The following is a 19,134-nucleotide window of genomic DNA, read 5'->3' on the forward strand; positions in this document are numbered from 1 at the left end:
TATCACCCATGTTTTATGGCATTAACAGCTGACAGACAGTAGGCCTATTATCTAGGAGACAGCGCCCTCTCCTGTTACAAGAGCCGATAGCACAACACATTGTCTGGAGAAGTCTTGTTGGGTATTAAGATAATAATGATACACTTAATAGATCCTGTAGATGTAACAATAACAAGATTTTCATGTTTTACGCAAATATATAGTCACAGTGTTTATTTGTGAGATATCCATTAAAACAGTGGCTTTCTGCTGAAAAGAAATATTCCTGATTTTTTCAATGTGTATCATCACAGGAAAAAAAAAATCCCAGACAAGAGTCTTACAGGATGTTTAGAGGGAAAAAAAAGAACTGTGACACAGGAAACAATTCTGTTATTTTGTTGTTCTTGTTAGACAGACTTACATCTTGAATTGTATAAATGCTCTACGATCTAATGTTATCTGTTTAAAGTAAACAAGAAAATTAAAACCAATCTTGTTTGTTTCTCCTGCTGGCAGCACAGCTAAAGAGTGACAAAGGGGCAGAAAAGGCTGAGTTTCACATGATGCAAAAGCTCTGGAATGCATTCCCAGGAGTATAACCACCATCTCAGCCAACCACTCTGCTCCACATAAGACAGAGGACTCACTGACATGTGTGGAGGCCTTGGAAAATCCCCCAGTTATCATCATTTTAATGTCCAAAACTCATTTGTCTGCAGCTCTGACACAAATAGACTGAAGAGATGGAGAAATACAGAAACAGGTGTTTGGTGCTTCAACATGCGACGGGCCAATAGGTCACAGCAAAAGTGAGTGTGCGCAGGAATCTGTCAAACTCCTGGGACTGTGTAGAATTCCCAGTGAGAGGAACAGTAGAGCCTGGGCAGGTTAATATATTTCATGGATACGTTCATGAACTGACAAGAATTAGATTTTATACAAAAAGTTTAAGCTTGATATTTAACATTCACTTCAGAAATTTGAGCCAATTACCCATATTTCAGTGAAAACCACAAAACTCTCAAACAATGTGTGAAATGGCCTACCTGAAACAAAGTCAGTCCTGTTTCTGCAGCTATAGACTATATAGGGTGTGTCAAAAAGATATGAAATATGACATTGAAACTTGTATGTTGACAGCCCAACAACATGCTTTATTCATTCAAATGCATACTATACTTTCTCACCAACTGAAAATGTCAGTAATGTAATAGTAGTATGATAAGAGTGACACCTGCACACCAACTCAAATGCACAGGTAACATGATAAAGAACTAGCTTGAAACTCTGTCTCTGAATGGTTAGATAAAGTTCACCTCACTTCAGTACAAACACATTCTTATGATATTTCATACATGTGTGATAGCCTACATAATAGTTAGTTTTCAATGTCCATTCAAGCGAATTTATGCACAATAGCAGGGCCCTACAATAAGTTAACCTAAATGGAACGCAGGTATTATCAGTAGTTTTCCTGTTGTGACATATCAAACTGTCTGCAGTGAAAAAGGCCTCATTACCTCCTGGTATCACCATATATTAATTTCACATCTGTCCTTTAAAGACAGGAGTTTTTGATATTATAAATTATGCTCCTTTTCAAAATGGTGTTCCTGACTTAAACACCTATAGGTTGATCTGTTTAAATGGATAGGGAAAGATTTCTGCCCATTCTGTTTTCAGCAAGGTATGAATAGCACCATCTACTGGAGACTCTTTCTTACAACATTAGTGGCAGTCATACATGACAAGACAAAAAATAATTCAAAAACAAAAAATACATGGTTACTAGAAGTTTGATCTACAATTTCAGCTTTTTATGTCTGAACCCTATCATAACCAGAAAATCTGTAATATTCACTTTTATCCCAATATATCAATCTTCTGTTTCTTATGTGCTTCATTTATCACATCCAATGGTTTTCAGATAAACTGTGTGTGTTCCTGATTGAATTTCATTAATGTTAGAGCTATTTATCACAACTAAAGACAGATAAGCTTATTTAGTTGTACTGTGAGTCAATGGCAAGTCAAATGTGTGTCTGTGTTTTTGCTACCAGATGTATTGTCATGTCATGGCCATAGGTGTTAAGTGTATCATAATTCTATCCATAAGCCAAAAAAAAGAGGTTCATTGTTTCCCAAGGACACTAAACCAAAGTGTGTACAATGCCTGTGATACTTTTCAAATCATTCTTGGTCAACATCCATTGATAGAAAGTAGTTTTTGAATCAGTGACGTGTGTGTTCAACTGTATCTATGGATACCTTGAAAGTATGTGTTTATTAGACTGCAGGGCAACCATTAAACTCCCCTTTCTTGCTTTCCCCTGCATGAGAATGAGCAGAAAAAGTGGTGGTCAAATTTGTGCTATCATCAAGCTCAAAACGGCACTTGAATAAATTGGCTGAAATTGACCAGACTCGTGTCAAATCCATACTCAATTACACACGACAGAGACCTGTTTATGCACTTGGTTTAGTCAAAGATCCTCTCTCAAGCATGTTGAACTTCTGGTCATACGGTATTTGTTGATATCACACAGTGTTCTCCATCAGCTGGTAAAGGAAGAAACCTGCTATGACATCATTTATTGGCATTTTGCCAGAAGTACTGTTGGATTGTTTGAAACCATGTTCGAACCGCAAATATAGTCGACCTTTGATAAACCCTTTTGAATATATGTAGTTTTTACTATAACATGTTGTCCAAAACCAATTATTTCCTTGTAATAATTATTAAAGGACTCAATAATAATATGTTTAAGTCGAATATGCTGAGGTGCACCCTGGATCCCGGCGGGGCGCCACGGTCAACGAATGTAACATACCCTTGGCCACTTTGGTGAAGGCGGTGCTAGTTGTGCCCAAGCAGCAGGGCCTTGCCTTTGTGGTTGTAGAAAGAGAAGATGGCTCCCGTTCTGGAGAAACAGCTCCCGGGCGCAGCCGGGGCCGGCGAGAATAACAACGAAGAGGAAGAAGGACAAAACCTTTGGCAAGTTGTCATATTCTTTAAACAACTTCAATCTTGCCGAGGCCTTTCGTGGAAGAGCACAGCCGCTACGGTTCTGCTTTGTCACTGCCGGTTGATCCCAATCAAACACCGGCCCGGCTAGCAGTAACATTAGCACTGGCGGTCAGTGCTAACGTTACTTCTGTTAGCACGTCTGCTAACGTCAGCTAACTGGTCTACTGCTGATTAGCTACATTGCAGTTAACCAAGACTGTCCAATAGGGAGTATTACTAATACAAGAGTGTTGTTGGATTTACGGGTGTAGTTTGAGAGGGCCATTCATGGTATCGGACGCTTTGACACTTAATGTCAAGACACGAGCTAAATACTTGTTAGCTCCGTTATGCAGATACAACAAGCTAACAGGAACATTAACCTAAACGTTAACAAGCTAACACCTAAAGCGACTAGCGAACTAAGTGACCATGTGAAGTATGAATAAATGTAATGGATGCTTTAGTCAGTGCTTATCATTATGGATCGTACTGTAATGTGGCTTCAGCTTGTCAGATTTCATGGATTCAGATCCTAAGCTAGTTTTAAATACTTATGTTTAACGCACCGGTCAGTGGAGATGACTTATCATTTCCTGTCAATTTAATTTTGTGTTTTAGTGGAGACATTACCGAGTCAACTGAAAGTGGAATAATCCTCGCTAATATAATACTAACATTACAAATAATTGTTATGTGACTCTAGCTGACCAGTTACTGTTATGGTAGCAATCTATGTCATGAGCTGAAGAGCTGTCAATATGCCACTTGGCCACCAGTCTAACGGCTATACCTCCTATGTCTACCTGTTTTTCTCAATATATGTTTTGTTATTTCTTATAGGACCTCAATACTGAGTGACGTTTCAACTAGATCAAGTTCAAAGTTGCCATCGGGAAAAAATATCCTGGTATTTGGTGAGTATTTTTAAGTTATATGTGTGAATGTCTGGGCTTCTGCAAGCTTTGCAGTGCTTCCTGATGGGAGTGGAGGGCCTGCAAACTGCAAAATGATAATGAATTCACAAAAGCTAGTGATTGCACAGTAAAACCTTTCTGACATTTCAAACATTCTGCACTTTTAGTAGCCTGACTTTTGAATAGAGTACATGATAAACATAAAAATACAGACAGATCTTCTTGGGTGGAGTCATATTTATTTGTGTGGGCCTTCCAAAAAAGCTTTGGCCTCGGACGATTTATGTAAGACACTGTAGCCTCTGACAGCTATGAGAGCATAGTGTAATTATTGCATTTGTTAAGTCTAGATAAGATTTTTGTTTATAGTTAGTAAGATGAAGTGATGATTTATTGGTACATTTGCACATCATATTCATTATAATTCAAAAGTATCAACAATAGTATGCCTTTATCAGTAATACTATTGCTACTAATAACAATAAATTCTGACACAGCTGATGAATGAAATATTTTGCAGGTGAGGATGGATCAGGAAAAACGTCACTTATGTCCAAACTTCAAGGAACTGATCACAACAAGAAAGGGAGGGGACTGGAGTATCTGTACTTAAATGTCCATGATGAGGACAGAGATGGTGAGAATACCTCCTGTACTTTTTTCTGTGGTTATTTTACAGCTGTAGCCTCTACAAAATAACAGCAGTTAAACTAATAATTTCGTTGCTTATATTTAACTAGTATTTTGCTAATCCTTTGCAGACCTTACTCGCTGTAATGTTTGGATACTGGATGGGGATGTATACCACAAAGGCCTACTTAAGTTTGCTGTCTCAGCTCAGTCACTACCTGACTGTCTAGCTGTGTTTGTTGCGGACATGTCACGGCCCTGGACCATTATGGAGTCACTACAGAAGTGGGCAAGTGTGCTTCGTGGCCATGTGGACAAGCTCAAGATCCCTCCTGAGGACAGGAGAGAAATGGAGCAGAAAAGTAAGTAATAGTTGACGTTATCTACCTACATGTGTCTTGCATATATATATATGGTATTGAAATAAAACAATTCAGTGTCTAGTCAGTAATGTCTGCACTGATGATAAACACAAGGCTTTATTTTGAAAGTTTAGTTCCTAGGTGTTATTAGCTTGTAGGATTTTTTTCTGTTGCACCTAGCTGTACATTGAAAACCATGTGGCAAGTTTTTAGACGTCTGGTTTATTGTAACAATCTCTGATTTTATTACACTATCCAATAGAGCCTCCACATTCCTCTAATTAGTAACTTTTTATCATGTATCTAGCCTGTTTCCTGTTTAAACATTTGGCAAATGTAAAATGAACATGGAAATAATAAGACTGAAGACTGAACTGAATTTGATCGATATTGTCGTAACCGCATGTTAAAATGCTATGAATGGCAGTGACTAGCTTGCTTCCAAATGGGTCTTTGCTTTGTTAAAGCAGATTGTTGGTTAATGTTGATATCATATCAGGAAGTGATTTGTGATGATGATCATTTTATGTCTCAGCTTGAACAAATCTGAGGCCTAAATGAAAATATGACATGCATAAGTTTTGTTGAATTATATATCTCAGAAGAGAGAAGGAACAGCACTCAGAAAAGGTGCCTGAAGCATCCCATGGTGGAAGTAATGGTAGTCTTACATAATAAGCACCAGACTTCTTGCTCACTGGCTGCTGGGAAAAAGGAGAGATTAGTTACTGTGTAGTGAAGGCAAAGCACTGTACAGCATTACACATTGTCATGGATGTTTCTAGGTCATCATCAGAGAGGCCCATGATCCTCAGCTGTGTGTTCTGGCTGGAGGCAAGATCTGCAAATCAATGAGTGTGATGCACTCAGATGCTGTTCTCCTGTTAATTTTAGAATTGGTCATCTCTCATTTATGAACAGTTCTTTGTGTTTGGTAAGGTTGTTGCTTTTCAGACACGTTAGTTCAGCTTGCAGGGTTTTACAGAAGGTTCTTGAATGCCTCCAATGTTTGCTTGCTGCTGTTGCTCTTAGAAGTCTGAAATGACTTATCACAAAAAAGTCAAATTGTTTAATGATTGCAGATGAATTTGACAGAACAGGTCTAGAAATGTTTTCAACATGTAACATGCTAATGCAGTGACAAGTGCTAACAAGTAGACTAGTGTGCTGGGAAACGTGTGAAAAAGTGATGACTAAAGCGCATTGTTAATTACAAACACTTATGTATAATGACTTTGAATGGGTCCACATTTTCAACTTGCTTTGCTGGCTTATTTGAGTTCAAGTTGCTGTATTAGTTAAGCATAGTTTGAAATTGATTTATGCAGAGCGTTATAAATACTGCCTGGAATTTATACATTATACTGTGTACTTAGTAGATGTTGGCTTAAGCATTCATTAAAGTTGTAAATTTGCAGTTGTCTGTCATGTAGAAGTTTTTTTTTCTTTCTTGAGTCCTCACAATTTGTTAAATTTTTGAGGCTTAACTGTTTGTCAGAATTCTCTAGGGTCCCTCCTACTTTCCCTTTTGGCCAAACATTTTGACTCCACCCACTGACATGGTCAGATTTCCAGCTCAGCTAAGACAGAAAGCATCTTCCAGCATATCAGTGGTGATCATGTGATGTCAGTAGCGCATTGGCGAGACCTAGTCAGATTACATACTTGTGGATATGAGTGTGTGTGAGTGAGAGAGGCAGGCTGACAGACAGTCTGGCAGTGTGCGCGAGAGGCTTTTGTCCAGCGAGTCTTGCAGGCGTCTTGCATCATGGTTCCCTCCCCTCCAACAGCAGCGTCAGGGAAAAGTAGGGACGTAAACTGAGTGAGTCTGAAAACAGTCAGTAGGCTGGACGTTCTGACTCCTGCTGTGCTGTAACTGAAGCAGGCTGGCTGCTGAGTCTCTAGTCAAATTACAGGATAAACCTATTGCTGCCTGGACCACATGTTGAAATGAAAAATATATTTCACTTCTGTAGTAGTGACAAAAAAGGGATTTTTTTTTTTTTTTTTAGCTACAGTATTTAGGAATGGTGGGAAGGCAAACATCTTGGGTGTTTTGTTTTGGTCTCTCGGTCTGTTTCATTTGAAGGAAGCAAGTAACGAGACAGCTCTAAAAATGTTTTAACCATGAGCCAGCAGCGTTAAGTAGTAAACAATTAAAGACTGATGTAAAAGCTGGGCTTGTATTACAATACCCAGTGAGACTTGCGTATTTGAAATTTTGTTGGCCAGAAAAGTTGCATTTATTCATAGCTAAACATGAGCTATGGCTTTTACTGACATCTTGAAATTAATTCACATAGTAAAGATCTCAATGATTAGTACAAGTCTATTCTTTTGTGATTTTAAAAAGATATAATCTTTGAGTCATTTAAGTCCAGTATATTTAATTTATAGAAGGCTGAGCCATCCTCGGCTATGTGTACCAATGCATTTTGACCTCACCTTTGTTTGTGCACATAGATAGTTCTTAGTAGGGCAAAGTCTGTCCGTCCTTGTCACTTTCACTATGTATTTAAACTCCACCCAAAATATCCATTCGGTATCAAGTGCTCACAAACTGTAGACTTGAAATCACAGAGATTGATGTTTTCATAGCAAAAACAAAGTATCAAAACCTCCACACAAGCTACTGAAACCTTCCCTTTAGCATAATCCACTGTCCTTCAACTGCTTCCTCACACACCATTGTGGTGAACACAGGGCATGATAAATGGATGACAGGGAATGTAGTGTTTAAGTTTGTTTTTTTTTGCTAGCAGTCACTTTTAGGAAATTCTTAATGCATATTTACAACATCTAAAAAATACTCAAGAAAATTTTGTATTTCTTAATTGATCGGGACTCTTGTCTGTGTTTTCACTAATAAATCTCATAGTTGTGTGCCATTGTCTTGGCCCAGCAGACCCACTATGTAGCTTAAAGTCTCTGTGCTGGAAAAGATTAAATGAAAGTGTGTTTGTTAATTTAGGTTTAGATGTCCTCTCTATATAAACCTCAGCAATGGGGGGAAAAAAAGCCAGAGACTTTCACAAATCTTCCTGTTGTTAGGGTTAAATCAGCATCTTAAATTCCAACCCCTTTTCCCAAGTGTACATATTTGTGCATATGCACTGGATTTGTGTAATCCTGTGTCCAAGAAGGGTTAACTTTTAGATTGCTTGTAACACCAGTTCTCGCCCCATATACTAAATCCCATGTCTGAAAGTAAAGGAGTTGGCTCAAAGCTGTGAGTCTGTCTGGCTTTGTGGGCTGTCCCCAACTGCATTCCCGAAGCTCCTGAGGAAGTAGGCCAAAGCTTCCTGCATATAACCCCCCCCACCACCACCATCTCCCACCGCAGCTTTGTAACTGTCTGGACAGCTAGGGCAGCACAACAGGAAAGTGCGAGATGCCATGTATTTATCCTTTCTACGTTTTACCCAAGGCCTATTATGCAACAGTGAAAATTTAGTGTGATTAACACAATTTCTTCCAATGATACTGAAATAACACAGGATCAATAACAGTTATGATTTGCAGTATGCGCATTTAACAAAGTTTGAGCACAGCAATTAACAATGCGCTATACCAGATTCATAGTTCTGCATCAGGGTGTTGCCGAGGCTACAAGAAGCTCAATAGCTTTACCAAAGGTACCACTAAGATGATGTGCACCTTGAAAAAATTGGTTAGCTTAATGTTCTTATTTGATACTTTATATAACTGGTCTATTGTATCCTGAGAGTGTTATTGTGTTACCTTATCACCACACCCCTGTTAAATGCATGTTGGAATGACTCATAATGCAGACCATTCAAAAGTGCTAAAGTTTTTTGTTTTGTTGCAAGTGTGACACTAAACATGATCAGCTAGATAAAGACACTGGAGCTCTTGGGGCTCATCTGAACCTGTACTGTATATTCACTGATGGTCTGAATTCATATTTTATACTTTTATACTATACTATATTTTCTACCCTTTGTTTTTCTACAAGTGGTGAAAGCGTTCCAAGAGTACACAGAACCGGAGGATGCCACTCAATCCTCCCCACAGAGACGGGCCCCAACAGCTGGGGAAGACGAGGCTGTTGTGCTACCACTTGGGGAGAACACACTCACATACAACCTGGGCATTCCAGTGCTAATAGTTTGCACAAAGGTAAATAATTCCTTTTAACAATCTATCAAAACTTTTCAGAGGTACTTGTGTCTCAGATAGGACAGTTGGGTCTCGTACTTAATCATGGCTATGCAGCACAACAATATCGATGCAGTACAACTCCTAATCTTTATGGTAGTTGTCATAAAGCAGTAGATTTATTAACCATGCGTTTCTCATCACTTAAAAAGTGCCGTTTCCCATTATTCGCACATGCAGCCTCTACAGTTTTGTTTTTAGAATTCTATTTATTTCCCCCAATGAGGCATTGCTTTCTGTTCAGAGGGTGTGTCCACTGGGTTTAGGAGTTCCTCAAAATACTCTTACTTCAACAGTACCCTCAGAAAAGTCAAAGGGTACTTATCTTAGGAGAAGATCATTAGACACACCCTGCCACCCTTTTCTTAGTTGCTAAATGGTTTTCCAGAACCTCTTTCAGGCCATTTGAGGTTATTGTCCATAGCTGCACTAAAGTCCCCTTACTCTGCTTTTTTAACTTCTGCAGCCACAGCCATTCTAATCTGTAGGTACGTCTCTCTACTTAGCCCTGAGTTGCCTGAGATGAAAAGGCACTGAAAGCCTTGTTTAACGCCTTGACAGCTGCCTTTACTGCTGTTTACTGCTACCTCTGAAGGGTTCTTGAATTGCCCCATGATAATCACATTGATGCTCAGACCCTATGTAGAGTCTATCCATTCCCTGCTGATACGTTTGTTTTTACTTTTATGTTGTGCTTTGTGAGGCAGTATCCTCTAATAAAAAGCTGCCTTTATACTTGCTTGCTGACCCTCCAGGCAAAAACTAGTGGTAAAAAACACAGTGTAGAAATCAGCAGAGCTTCACATGCTTGCTGTAACTAGAAAATGGTGAATGTGCCTTTTTTCATCTTTGGTGCCTTTGTCTAGCTCTTGTCAGAGCACTGGGCTTTGCAGAAGAAGTCAGCATTCAAGAGCATTATTTGCTTTATCGCGCTGTCTTAGCAACAGATATGAAAAAAGAGAAATCTTTTGACATGATTGTAAAACTGTTCCTGTCAGTCTTTGTTTGAACCACATCCCTTCTGTCATGATTAATCATGGAAGCAGCAACATGACACCGATGACAGTGTTGTGGAAGTGTCCACTCTTCCAGTTCACACAAGCTCCTACCTCAATGTCCTCAGCACCAGCTGTATGTTCACTAGACTAATCTCAAAAACAACACCATAACAACTGGTCTGTAAAATGTTTGATGTTATGTCACTTCTTATGAAAATAACATTTTACTAGTTTCTTCAGAGAAAAAAAACAACACAACAAAAGGCCTGGAATGGGAGTGTATTGATGTACATTGCACCTGCCTCTCTCAGTCAGTGTAGACTGACAGAGTTTTAGGTATGGCTCGGAAAAAAATGTATTTGTTCGGACTAGAATCAATGGGCTTAAGAGGCAGAGAGACAGTGTTGCCTTGTTCATATATATTTGAATGCTGACATTTTATTGTCATAAAATATTGATCTCTCTCTCCCTCTCTCAATGTTTTATTCTTCAGTGTGATGCAGTCAGCGTACTAGAGAAGGAGCATGACTACAGAGAGGAGCACTTTGATTTCATCCAGTCCCACATCAGACGATTTTGCTTACAGTGTATCCTTTTAATGCATAAATGTCTGTAATTCTATCACAATGGTCATTAAATTTATAACAATTGTTCAAACAGAAATGGGCCATACATAAGTTTATTTATGTATGGCCATGGTATTTGATTGATTATCATTAATCAGTCAATCAGTTTACCATCTATGTCCTTACTCCCAAGAATTGCTGCCTTGACTGAACTAAACAGATGGAGCTGGCCTGATCTATACTTCAGTCAAAGAGGAGAAGAACATGGATCTGCTTTACAAATATATAGTACATAAGATGTATGACTTCCAGTTCACCACACCTGCCTTAGTGGTGGAGAAGGATGCAGTGTTCATGTAAGTGAAGCTAGAGGCGCACTAGTTTATTTACCACAGTTTATTTGTTTTTTCATCATATATTACCAACTATAATAATTGGAACATTTAGGTAATATTGTTGCCAAACAATGTACCCATGTCATCTTTCTTTAAATTTTTGTTCACGTACCAAAAAGTGAATTCTCATTTTTATTCAGAGGGAATACTACACATAATTATCTACAACAGAATTTATATCATCGTACTCAGTGTAATTGAACTTTTTCCACCTTTATTTCAGTCCATCTGGATGGGATAATGAGAAGAAAATTGGGATTTTGCATGAAAACTTCACAACAGTCAGACCCGAAGATCCATTTGAAGATTTTGTCACAAAGCCTCCATTACGGAAGGTACAGCAATGCAAATACTACAAATACAAAATTGACAGTACAACCCAAACTGCCAATTAAATATCCACATGCAGCAAAAAGTACTTCAGAGCATTTTGCCATTGATACCCTACTATATACTACACTCTTTTTTTTCTAGCTGGTTCATGACAAAGAGATAAGTGCAGAGGAGGAGCAGGTATTCCTGATGAAGCAACAGGTATGTTTCAGTCTGCATATTTCATGATTTCTGTCTCTAGTCAGTGAGATTGAGATGATAGTTTACTAATGGTATGAATATTATTGGTAGCATGATAAAATAAAGTTGTAAGATGTCTCAAAACTGCAGATTTGACTAAAATGTAGTTAACAGTTAGTACGCTGTTTATCCTAAACTGGTATTTTCACTATAAAACAAATGTGTATGCTGTACTCAAGTGCTGGGAAACTTCTGAAACTTCCACATGACAAGTAACATGGTCTCACTTCCTGTTTTGTGGACAAATAAACCAGGAAGGCAGTTAAAGAAAAACACTCAATTGAGGCTTCAGCTTCTCTATGTTTAAATGCATTGACTGCCCTTTTATTTATGGACATTTAAATTCAAGTTTGAGCAGGAGTTAATGGGAAAGGTCGGTTCCTATCTTACATACATACATTTTCAAAATGAGATAAAAGGTGTAAATATGTATGTATGAAATTGGATTTCCAAAAAATTCTAAATTAGCCAACCACCTTCTTTTCTTTCCAGTCTTTGTTAGCGAAGCAGCCAGCCACACCAACAAGAGGGGCAACAGTAAGTGTCTTAACTGAGTCTTAGTAATGGTTTGATTTATTCCCATTTCTCTGAAGTATATAATTTTCCATTTGTATAGATAAACCAAGTGATTTGCCTGTGGTCACAGTCTTGCTCTGGTTTCTGTTTTGCAGGAGTCTCCAGGACGGCCAGCTTCTGGGTCTCCCAGACCTGCGGGTCGTGCTGGCCAACCCACCGTGACCAGTGGCTCACCAATGTCTGCTGTCAAAAAGCCTGACCCTAACATGAAAGGTAGGAGCTCTATGACTGCTAATTTATTTTCATATGTAGTTATTGAGAATGACACTTTGCACTCCAGTGCTCCCCTGTCTCAGAGGGTAGCACTTTCCTTTCTACCAATTTCAAGAGTTTTTCATCATCCACATTTATTGAAACAAATGTTTGGACCCCTTGAAAAAAAAAACTGCTTTGATTGTAGTCGATACCATTCATCTTTGATCTTTTGGCTGTAATGTGAACACCTTTCTCCTGAAGTGCTGCACTGCCCCCAAGTGGTAACAAGTAATATAACTCACATAATAGATTTCTGTACACCTCCTGAGCTGGCCAGCCTTAAGTGGAAATATTGACCTTCTCTCCATTATTGTGTGCAGTAGGAGTCTGTTGCATTCGACCCTAAAAACCAAATTAATAGATATAATAGATGTCTGTTAACCCTCATGTGTTGGTGTTTTAAATTTTGATGTTAGTGGTAAAGTTAAAATTGCATACTTCAAAGGACTTTTTTGACTTTTTTTTATTTTTTATTTTATTTATTTATTTATTTATTTTTTTACAAAAAAAATAAAATTCTCTGTGCTTGCATCAACTTTATCAACACATTTTTTCCCTATCAGGGTGTCTTATGCTGTATATAGATTGTAAGGCCCTCTGAGACAAACTTGTCATTTTCGGGTGGTGCACATACCAGAGTGCACTACACCACCCCTTGACAGGGGTTAGAGGGCTTTTGTCCTCAACAAAATATTTGCAACTTATTAAAAACATACATTTGTAATCTTACCTTTGACGTTTCATTTATACCAAAGTACCATGTTTCTCCTACAGCGGGGGCTGCCAATGAGGGAGTGCTGGCTAACTTCTTCAACAGTCTGTTGAGTAAAAAGACTGGAGCCCCAGGGAGCCCTGGAACTGGAGCAGTTGGAGCTGGAGTGCAAGGGTCTGCCAAGAAAACAGGTACAATCTCTTATTCCAGCGCTCTCACCTCTGAGAATAGCGAGCCTGTTTTCGCTGTGATCAAACCTTCTTACTTACAGGTTAGCATTTGTCCTTTAACCAAAACAGTTATAAATCTTTGTTGTTGACTATAGCATCCTGTGCATTTAGATCCATGTCAGTGCATGGACTGCATGCACTCTTACGACAAGAAGAGTTAGAAACAGGGCCTTTTGTTGATAGAGGCTGTGGACCATTTTCCTTTCTGGAGTTTTATCTCTACAGCCTGAGAAAGAAGGTTAAAACACGAGAAAAAGAAAAGTTGTTCTCTTTGTCTGAACTTCTGTCATCTGAGGACACTTGCGACAGACCTGTATGTACCAAACCTCCAACCATGAGTGCCCCCATGAAACTAATGTCACTCACTCCAAGTCATACCCAACTGCTCTCTTGCTAAACTAATTTATGTGTTATTGTTGCTTAACCTCAGCTGTTTTGCATGTCAACAGTTCTTTTCAGCTCCAGCACTTTTTTTTTTAACTTTGTTATATTAGGTAAATATAACAAAGTCAAATACTGTTTGTGAAATAGCTGAATGTACCCAGTTAAATGTTGAGGGAATCATTGCATAACTCATCTCTCTGTCTGAGACCACTGACATGTACTTTTTGTTCCAGTGCTGAGCAGTGTTAACATCTCTATGAGATCCAGCTGAAAGGATAATGCATGACTACATGATCCCTTTGTCTGATGATTAGTTTTGCATGTGTGTTAACTGTGGCAGCAAGCCGCCAATCTCCAGCATGGGACCACATCACCATCCAACCCCCATCTATCTGCTTGCTGGCCTTAGAAAACTCTTATTTATGAACACGCACAGAAGCTACAGGAGATTACTTTTGGGCTTTGTCTCCTCTTTTTTCCAAGGGCAGAAGCCGGGTTTGACTGATGTCCAGGCTGAGCTGGACAGGATGACTCGCAAACAAGACTCCATGGTTTCAGCTAACAACATACCACCGCCGACAGAGAACGAAGCGTGAAGGCAACAAAAACAGCTGCATCGTCCACTGCGTTAATACTCTGGAAAAAATACATGTACATGTGAGCATAAAAAATTGACCAAATTCCCAATGTTTATATCAGTCAGCACACACAGTGGTTTCACCAAAACAAGTTTCAGATGCTATCAGATATTTTGGTGTTCTGGTGAGATGGGAAGAGAGAGGTGACAGAGATGGAGGTGTTAATGAGATGATAAGTGCTGAAGGCTTGGCTTTATTTCTGTCCTCTCTTCCACTGTAAATGTTATTTTGTGAGGGATGTCAGTTTATGGAAATGTGTGCACACTCCCTGGCAGCCAGCCAGATGCGCTGGGCTGCAGGCCCCCCAGCTTCTGGGGTAAAACACCCTCTCCTCACGGGTTTAAAGAGTGGAAATATACTGTTCCTGTGGCCTCTGGTTCAGCTTATCTGATGGAAGGAATTTGGTTGCAATTGGAAAGGTATTTAAACTTTAAATATATTCACTGAAAAATAAATACGTGCAAACATATGTAGTATGTAAAAAAAAATGTTGGATATGATACTGATGTATTTATACAAAGTTCCTCCTTTTTATTTTGTTTTGTGCACCATTTATCGGTTTAAGGAAACAATGATCTGTATCGCATAACATGTTAAAATGCCACTGACGTCATGACACTAATATGGCAAGTCCAGATAGCTGACAGCATATCATATCATTTGCCCTAGTCATCTCGAAGGATCCTGTAAATATAAAAACAAAAAAATCTATTCAGGTTAACTTTGATTTTGTATAAAATGCAATTCTGTCCAAATTCTGAAAATAGCTTCTTTGACTAAATGAGACTGGTTGGGATTTGAGAGGCGTAGAGGTTGCAACAGAATCACTTCTTTAGCTACAGGTGTGTATATTTGGGGAGGGGGTTGGGCAGCATCTTTCCTACTATAACTCCTAAGTGCCTCGCACAGTTAGCTGTTTGTGTCATAGTAGAGGTGCTTGTCTACATAAGAGGAAAGGCACTGTAGCACCATCGGTTAAAAAGGTTTTTGTCCATTTCTTGTCATCCAAATAATTTATTTGTTTTACATTTTTGTTAATGTACAACAAGCCTGTGGTCTCTGTTATTTTTCAGACAAAAGATTTCAGTGGCCTAGTTGATAGTGTTCAATAGAGCAATAGATTGAATGCCTTCATGCAAACTGTAAAGGTTGCTGATGCTGAGAAGAAACCACGTGATGGAACTTTTTGGTCCCCCAGATGAACACTTAACTATGGTTGAAACCACTTGCTTTGCAGCCAAAACACATAACAATGATTTGCTGTGGTTTGAACAAAATGAAATATTGTATCCTTCAGTGTTTGACAGCACTGTCCTCCTCTGGTTTCACATGTTTTATTCACACTTTACTTTGCATGTCAGTTAAAACATTCCCAGTTTCTACATGAAGTAGCTGTAGAAACACATCCCTGTAGGAAACCTGTTTGTCTAGTCAGGTCTTTTTGTTCAGTCTCTTTCAGTGCCCATTTAAAATGACAACCTTTGCCTTCAATGTACAGCTAACAGTTTGTCACACTGGGCACCCTGCCTTCACAGGAATGCTTCTAATTAATATTTGTGTCCTTAAGGGGTTGCTTAATTGTCTTATGTAATTTCTTTTCAATTTTTTTTTAAATTAAAACCATTATACTGTACCATATCACACATGATGTAATGTTTATGGTTTCATGACACCATAATCTAATCAAAATTAATAATGTGTACATTATCATTCTTAAGTCTGTATGCAAGGCCCTACTTAATCCTATGGATAGTGTACATGAGTAGCTTTCACAGAATTAATGGTGTGAAGAGAGCAGCTATTTGCTATTCAAATAACAATAGCAAAAAAGGAAAACTGGAGTGAATTGGAACATGGAACCAAAGATGCATATTAGTAACTCTTTTCTGCTTTTATAGTTGGTAGTCATCCATAAGATTAACCAGTGGCCATTTTCTGTCCCTCTTTTGCATGGAGCCCTTGCATTCCACATTTCAGACTTGCCTATAAACTCTGTTTTTGAATAACACCCTATCCAAATGGTAGAAATGCCTTACTCTACTCAACCATATCTGGGATTTCAGGAGTAAAAAAAACAAACACTGTAATTGTGTTCTGGTAGATTATGGAAAATTCTTTAAACTGGTCTACAAATGCAATTTAATTAGGGTTTAACATCATCTTTCTTAAACATTTACTCTGTAAGGGAATAACCACAAGACCATACTGGTGCACAAGTCTATGCATGATTTGATTTGTTGTCAAAATGATGCTACACAACTGTTTGGGATTTACTTTTGATCAAAATGAAGCTCTAATTTTTTGTATTTTTTTCCTTATTTCTCCTTATTTTTTGGTGACTGCGTGGAATGTGCACCTGAGGGTCTGTTGCCGAAGTGAATGAAGCACAATTTAAGAACAGCCAGGTGCAGTACCGCCACATGTTGAATTAAGCACTTTTCCTTGGACACTTGTATCAATTCCCTGTTGCTACGGTTAAAGATACAGAATGCATATTTGTCTTTTTGCCTTGCCTTTTTAGAACATTTAGTAATGAACTTAGAAGTTAACCTACACAGTAAAACTGCATTCTTTATCTGCATTTGCTGCTTAAGTTATGGAAGGTGCCCTCGGTGGTTAACTATGGAATAATTCCCTTCTGCTGGTGATATTGTAAATTTAATATGAATCCTTTAGAAATCACTGTTATTACACTTTTGCCAGGGATGTTTTTTTGGGGCATCTTGAAGTAGATAAACCAAATTGTCCTTTTTGCCCATGAAACATCCCCTTGTTTGTGTTTACATCCTACTTAGGCATGTTTTGGTTTCAGTTTTTAAATATGGTTTTGCCCATCGACACTTTCTGTTTAAAAGAACTTGGAAATGTCATCCTAAAAGACCACACTGATTTATCTTAATGAAACATGGCCACACTTGTTAAATTTGGCATTTAGCTGAGTGGAATGAAGTGCTCTCATGCTGCTTGGTTTCAAAGTTGCACTTGCTCTTTATAAAGATTGGATGTTGCTCCCACGATTGAATATTGAACCCAATGTTGTAACTTTTGTACTCAAACGTCAGTTGAAAGCAACTGTCTCCTCACATCCTAACTGAATTGCCTTCGACCACTATTGACAGTCTACATCTATATGAGACTATGAGCTTCTGCTTCCAGTCCTTTTGTATTCAGGAAATCAAGACATTGTAAGCACATGGCTGGCTGCATTTTTGTGTCCTGAATTAATTCAGAAGTTTGATTGTATGACTTTAACACAATTCTGTAGCCTCTAAGCTGCCATGTGGATTCTAGCTTCTTATGCCGACAAAGATAAGGAAAATGTTTATCACCCCTGGCTTCAATAAAACCAAGAATCCAAACTTTAGTTGGCTTTCATATTTTTGTCTATTTATACAGTGTCTATTGACATTTCATTTTCGACAAAGCAGTGTTTTCAGAACTTGACATTTTACTTAACATTACTTAATACTACTATAATTACTCCACAACCCCTAATTCCACCTCCATATTAAAACACTAAAAAATATGAAATAGTAACAGTATTGGTTATCACTAATTAATAATAACTGATATCTATAAACTCAATACTTTGTGTCTGATTTAAGTCCTAAACACAGGTTTCTCAAATCTAAACTTGTTCAACTGAATTTGTTTAGTCTGTTTTTAATCCATTCATTCTTAAACTGCCTGAATCCTGTAATCTCTAAACAGGGTTACTGCCTCTGTCCATCCTTCTACCCTAAAGTCCCCATGTGGAAGACATACCATTTTGCAGCAGTACACATTTTGCAGGCTGAGGCTTAGTGAAAATTGTGTAAGGGTAAATCTGCATATTTAAAGAATCTTTAATCTTTGTAGATACCCCGAAGGCTCACTTTAAGGACTCACGGAAAATACTGAAAATTCACAGGAATCATAAGCACAAAACTGCACCGCTTCATTAAAGGATAATAGCCGTTTGGATGCAACATTCAGGTGTCAGGTAGATCTTTCCAGCGTCTCCAGCAATCAGCAATTACCTAGGCAACCGTGTAATACCACTTAAAGCCATAGGAGGGCAGTAAGGTACAGAGAAGTGTAGTAAAATCATTCTAGCTAAAGAAAATTAGGTTTGTCCCGTCCCTAAATTATGAAAATTTACTTGACATGATTGACATGACGTATGATAATGTTTTGGTATCACACAGTTTGGAGAAAAGCAGCTGTGAAGCTGTGAGCCACCATACCGATATAACTATAATGCTTCATAGACCATTGCTTGCCTATACAGTTTACTGTTTAAAAAACTTGCTGGGACCATATAATAGCCATAGTAAAGCAATTATATAGTTATATTTACAGTTAAAAGAGCTTTTATTGATAATACAATAAAATCTATTAAGTTCATTAAAGTTATACCTATACTACCCCCAGAAGAAGTGCAGAAAATAAACTCCATATAAAGAACTGCAGCCACACTATTATCCTCTGGAGAATAAAGAAGTCATGTCATCAGGCCTGGTCGGACACAACTTGTAGTCTGCGGAAGCACATCGATGATGAGAAAGTACCTGTCGAAGAGAAAGAAGAGGCAGAAAAAAACATGCAGCAGAGATCGGTCCTGTCGGCGTGGTTCCGGCTGGATTCGTTTTGCAGGCTGTTTGGGAATACTTAAAACGGGCGCAGAGCCTACACAAGAATGTGCAGTTTTCAGAGGGGCGGAGACAAGCTTGCCTTGCATCCATTGCGAG

The 19,134-nt window shown here is 38.5% G+C and overlaps 1 protein-coding gene across 2 annotated transcripts; it reads left to right on the forward strand.

The window, feature by feature from the left end:
- Nucleotides 1–2,827: 2,827 nt before the first annotated feature.
- Nucleotides 2,828–17,768, forward strand: dync1li2 (dynein cytoplasmic 1 light intermediate chain 2). Of its 2 annotated transcripts, none has more exons than XM_022767803.1 (13): nucleotides 2,828–2,977; nucleotides 3,833–3,906; nucleotides 4,427–4,543; nucleotides 4,668–4,898; nucleotides 8,875–9,038; nucleotides 10,569–10,662; nucleotides 10,862–10,997; nucleotides 11,260–11,371; nucleotides 11,511–11,570; nucleotides 12,102–12,146; nucleotides 12,281–12,398; nucleotides 13,215–13,343; nucleotides 14,250–17,768. In XM_022767803.1, the coding sequence occupies exons 1-13, from the start codon at nucleotides 2,892–2,894 to the stop codon at nucleotides 14,360–14,362; spliced, it is 1,479 nt and encodes a 492-aa protein (XP_022623524.1). In that variant the 5' UTR covers nucleotides 2,828–2,891; the 3' UTR covers nucleotides 14,363–17,768. The 2 variants fall into 2 exon arrangements, with proteins under 2 accessions (XP_022623524.1, XP_022623525.1); XM_022767804.1 differs by having other exon boundaries at nucleotides 14,255–14,369.
- Nucleotides 17,769–19,134: the final 1,366 nt, after the last annotated feature.

This window comes from Seriola dumerili, unplaced genomic scaffold, assembly GCF_002260705.1.
Source record: "Seriola dumerili isolate Sdu_G_001 unplaced genomic scaffold, Sdu_1.0 BDQW01001299.1, whole genome shotgun sequence".
Lineage (NCBI taxonomy): Eukaryota > Metazoa > Chordata > Actinopteri > Carangiformes > Carangidae > Seriola > Seriola dumerili.

What these genes read in the sequence shown, in the direction of transcription:
- dync1li2 (XM_022767803.1), top strand. Translation starts at nt 2,892, where the DNA reads ATGGCTCCCGTTCTGGAGAAACAGCTCCCGGGCGCAGCCGGGGCCGGC. An exon ending in GAAGAAGGACAAAACCTTTG is followed by an intron (nt 2,978 to 3,832) that starts GCAAGTTGTCAT and finishes TATTTCTTATAG; the next exon opens with GACCTCAATACTGAGTGACG. An exon ending in CAAAGCCTCCATTACGGAAG is followed by an intron (nt 11,372 to 11,510) that starts GTACAGCAATGC and finishes TTTTTTTTCTAG; the next exon opens with CTGGTTCATGACAAAGAGAT.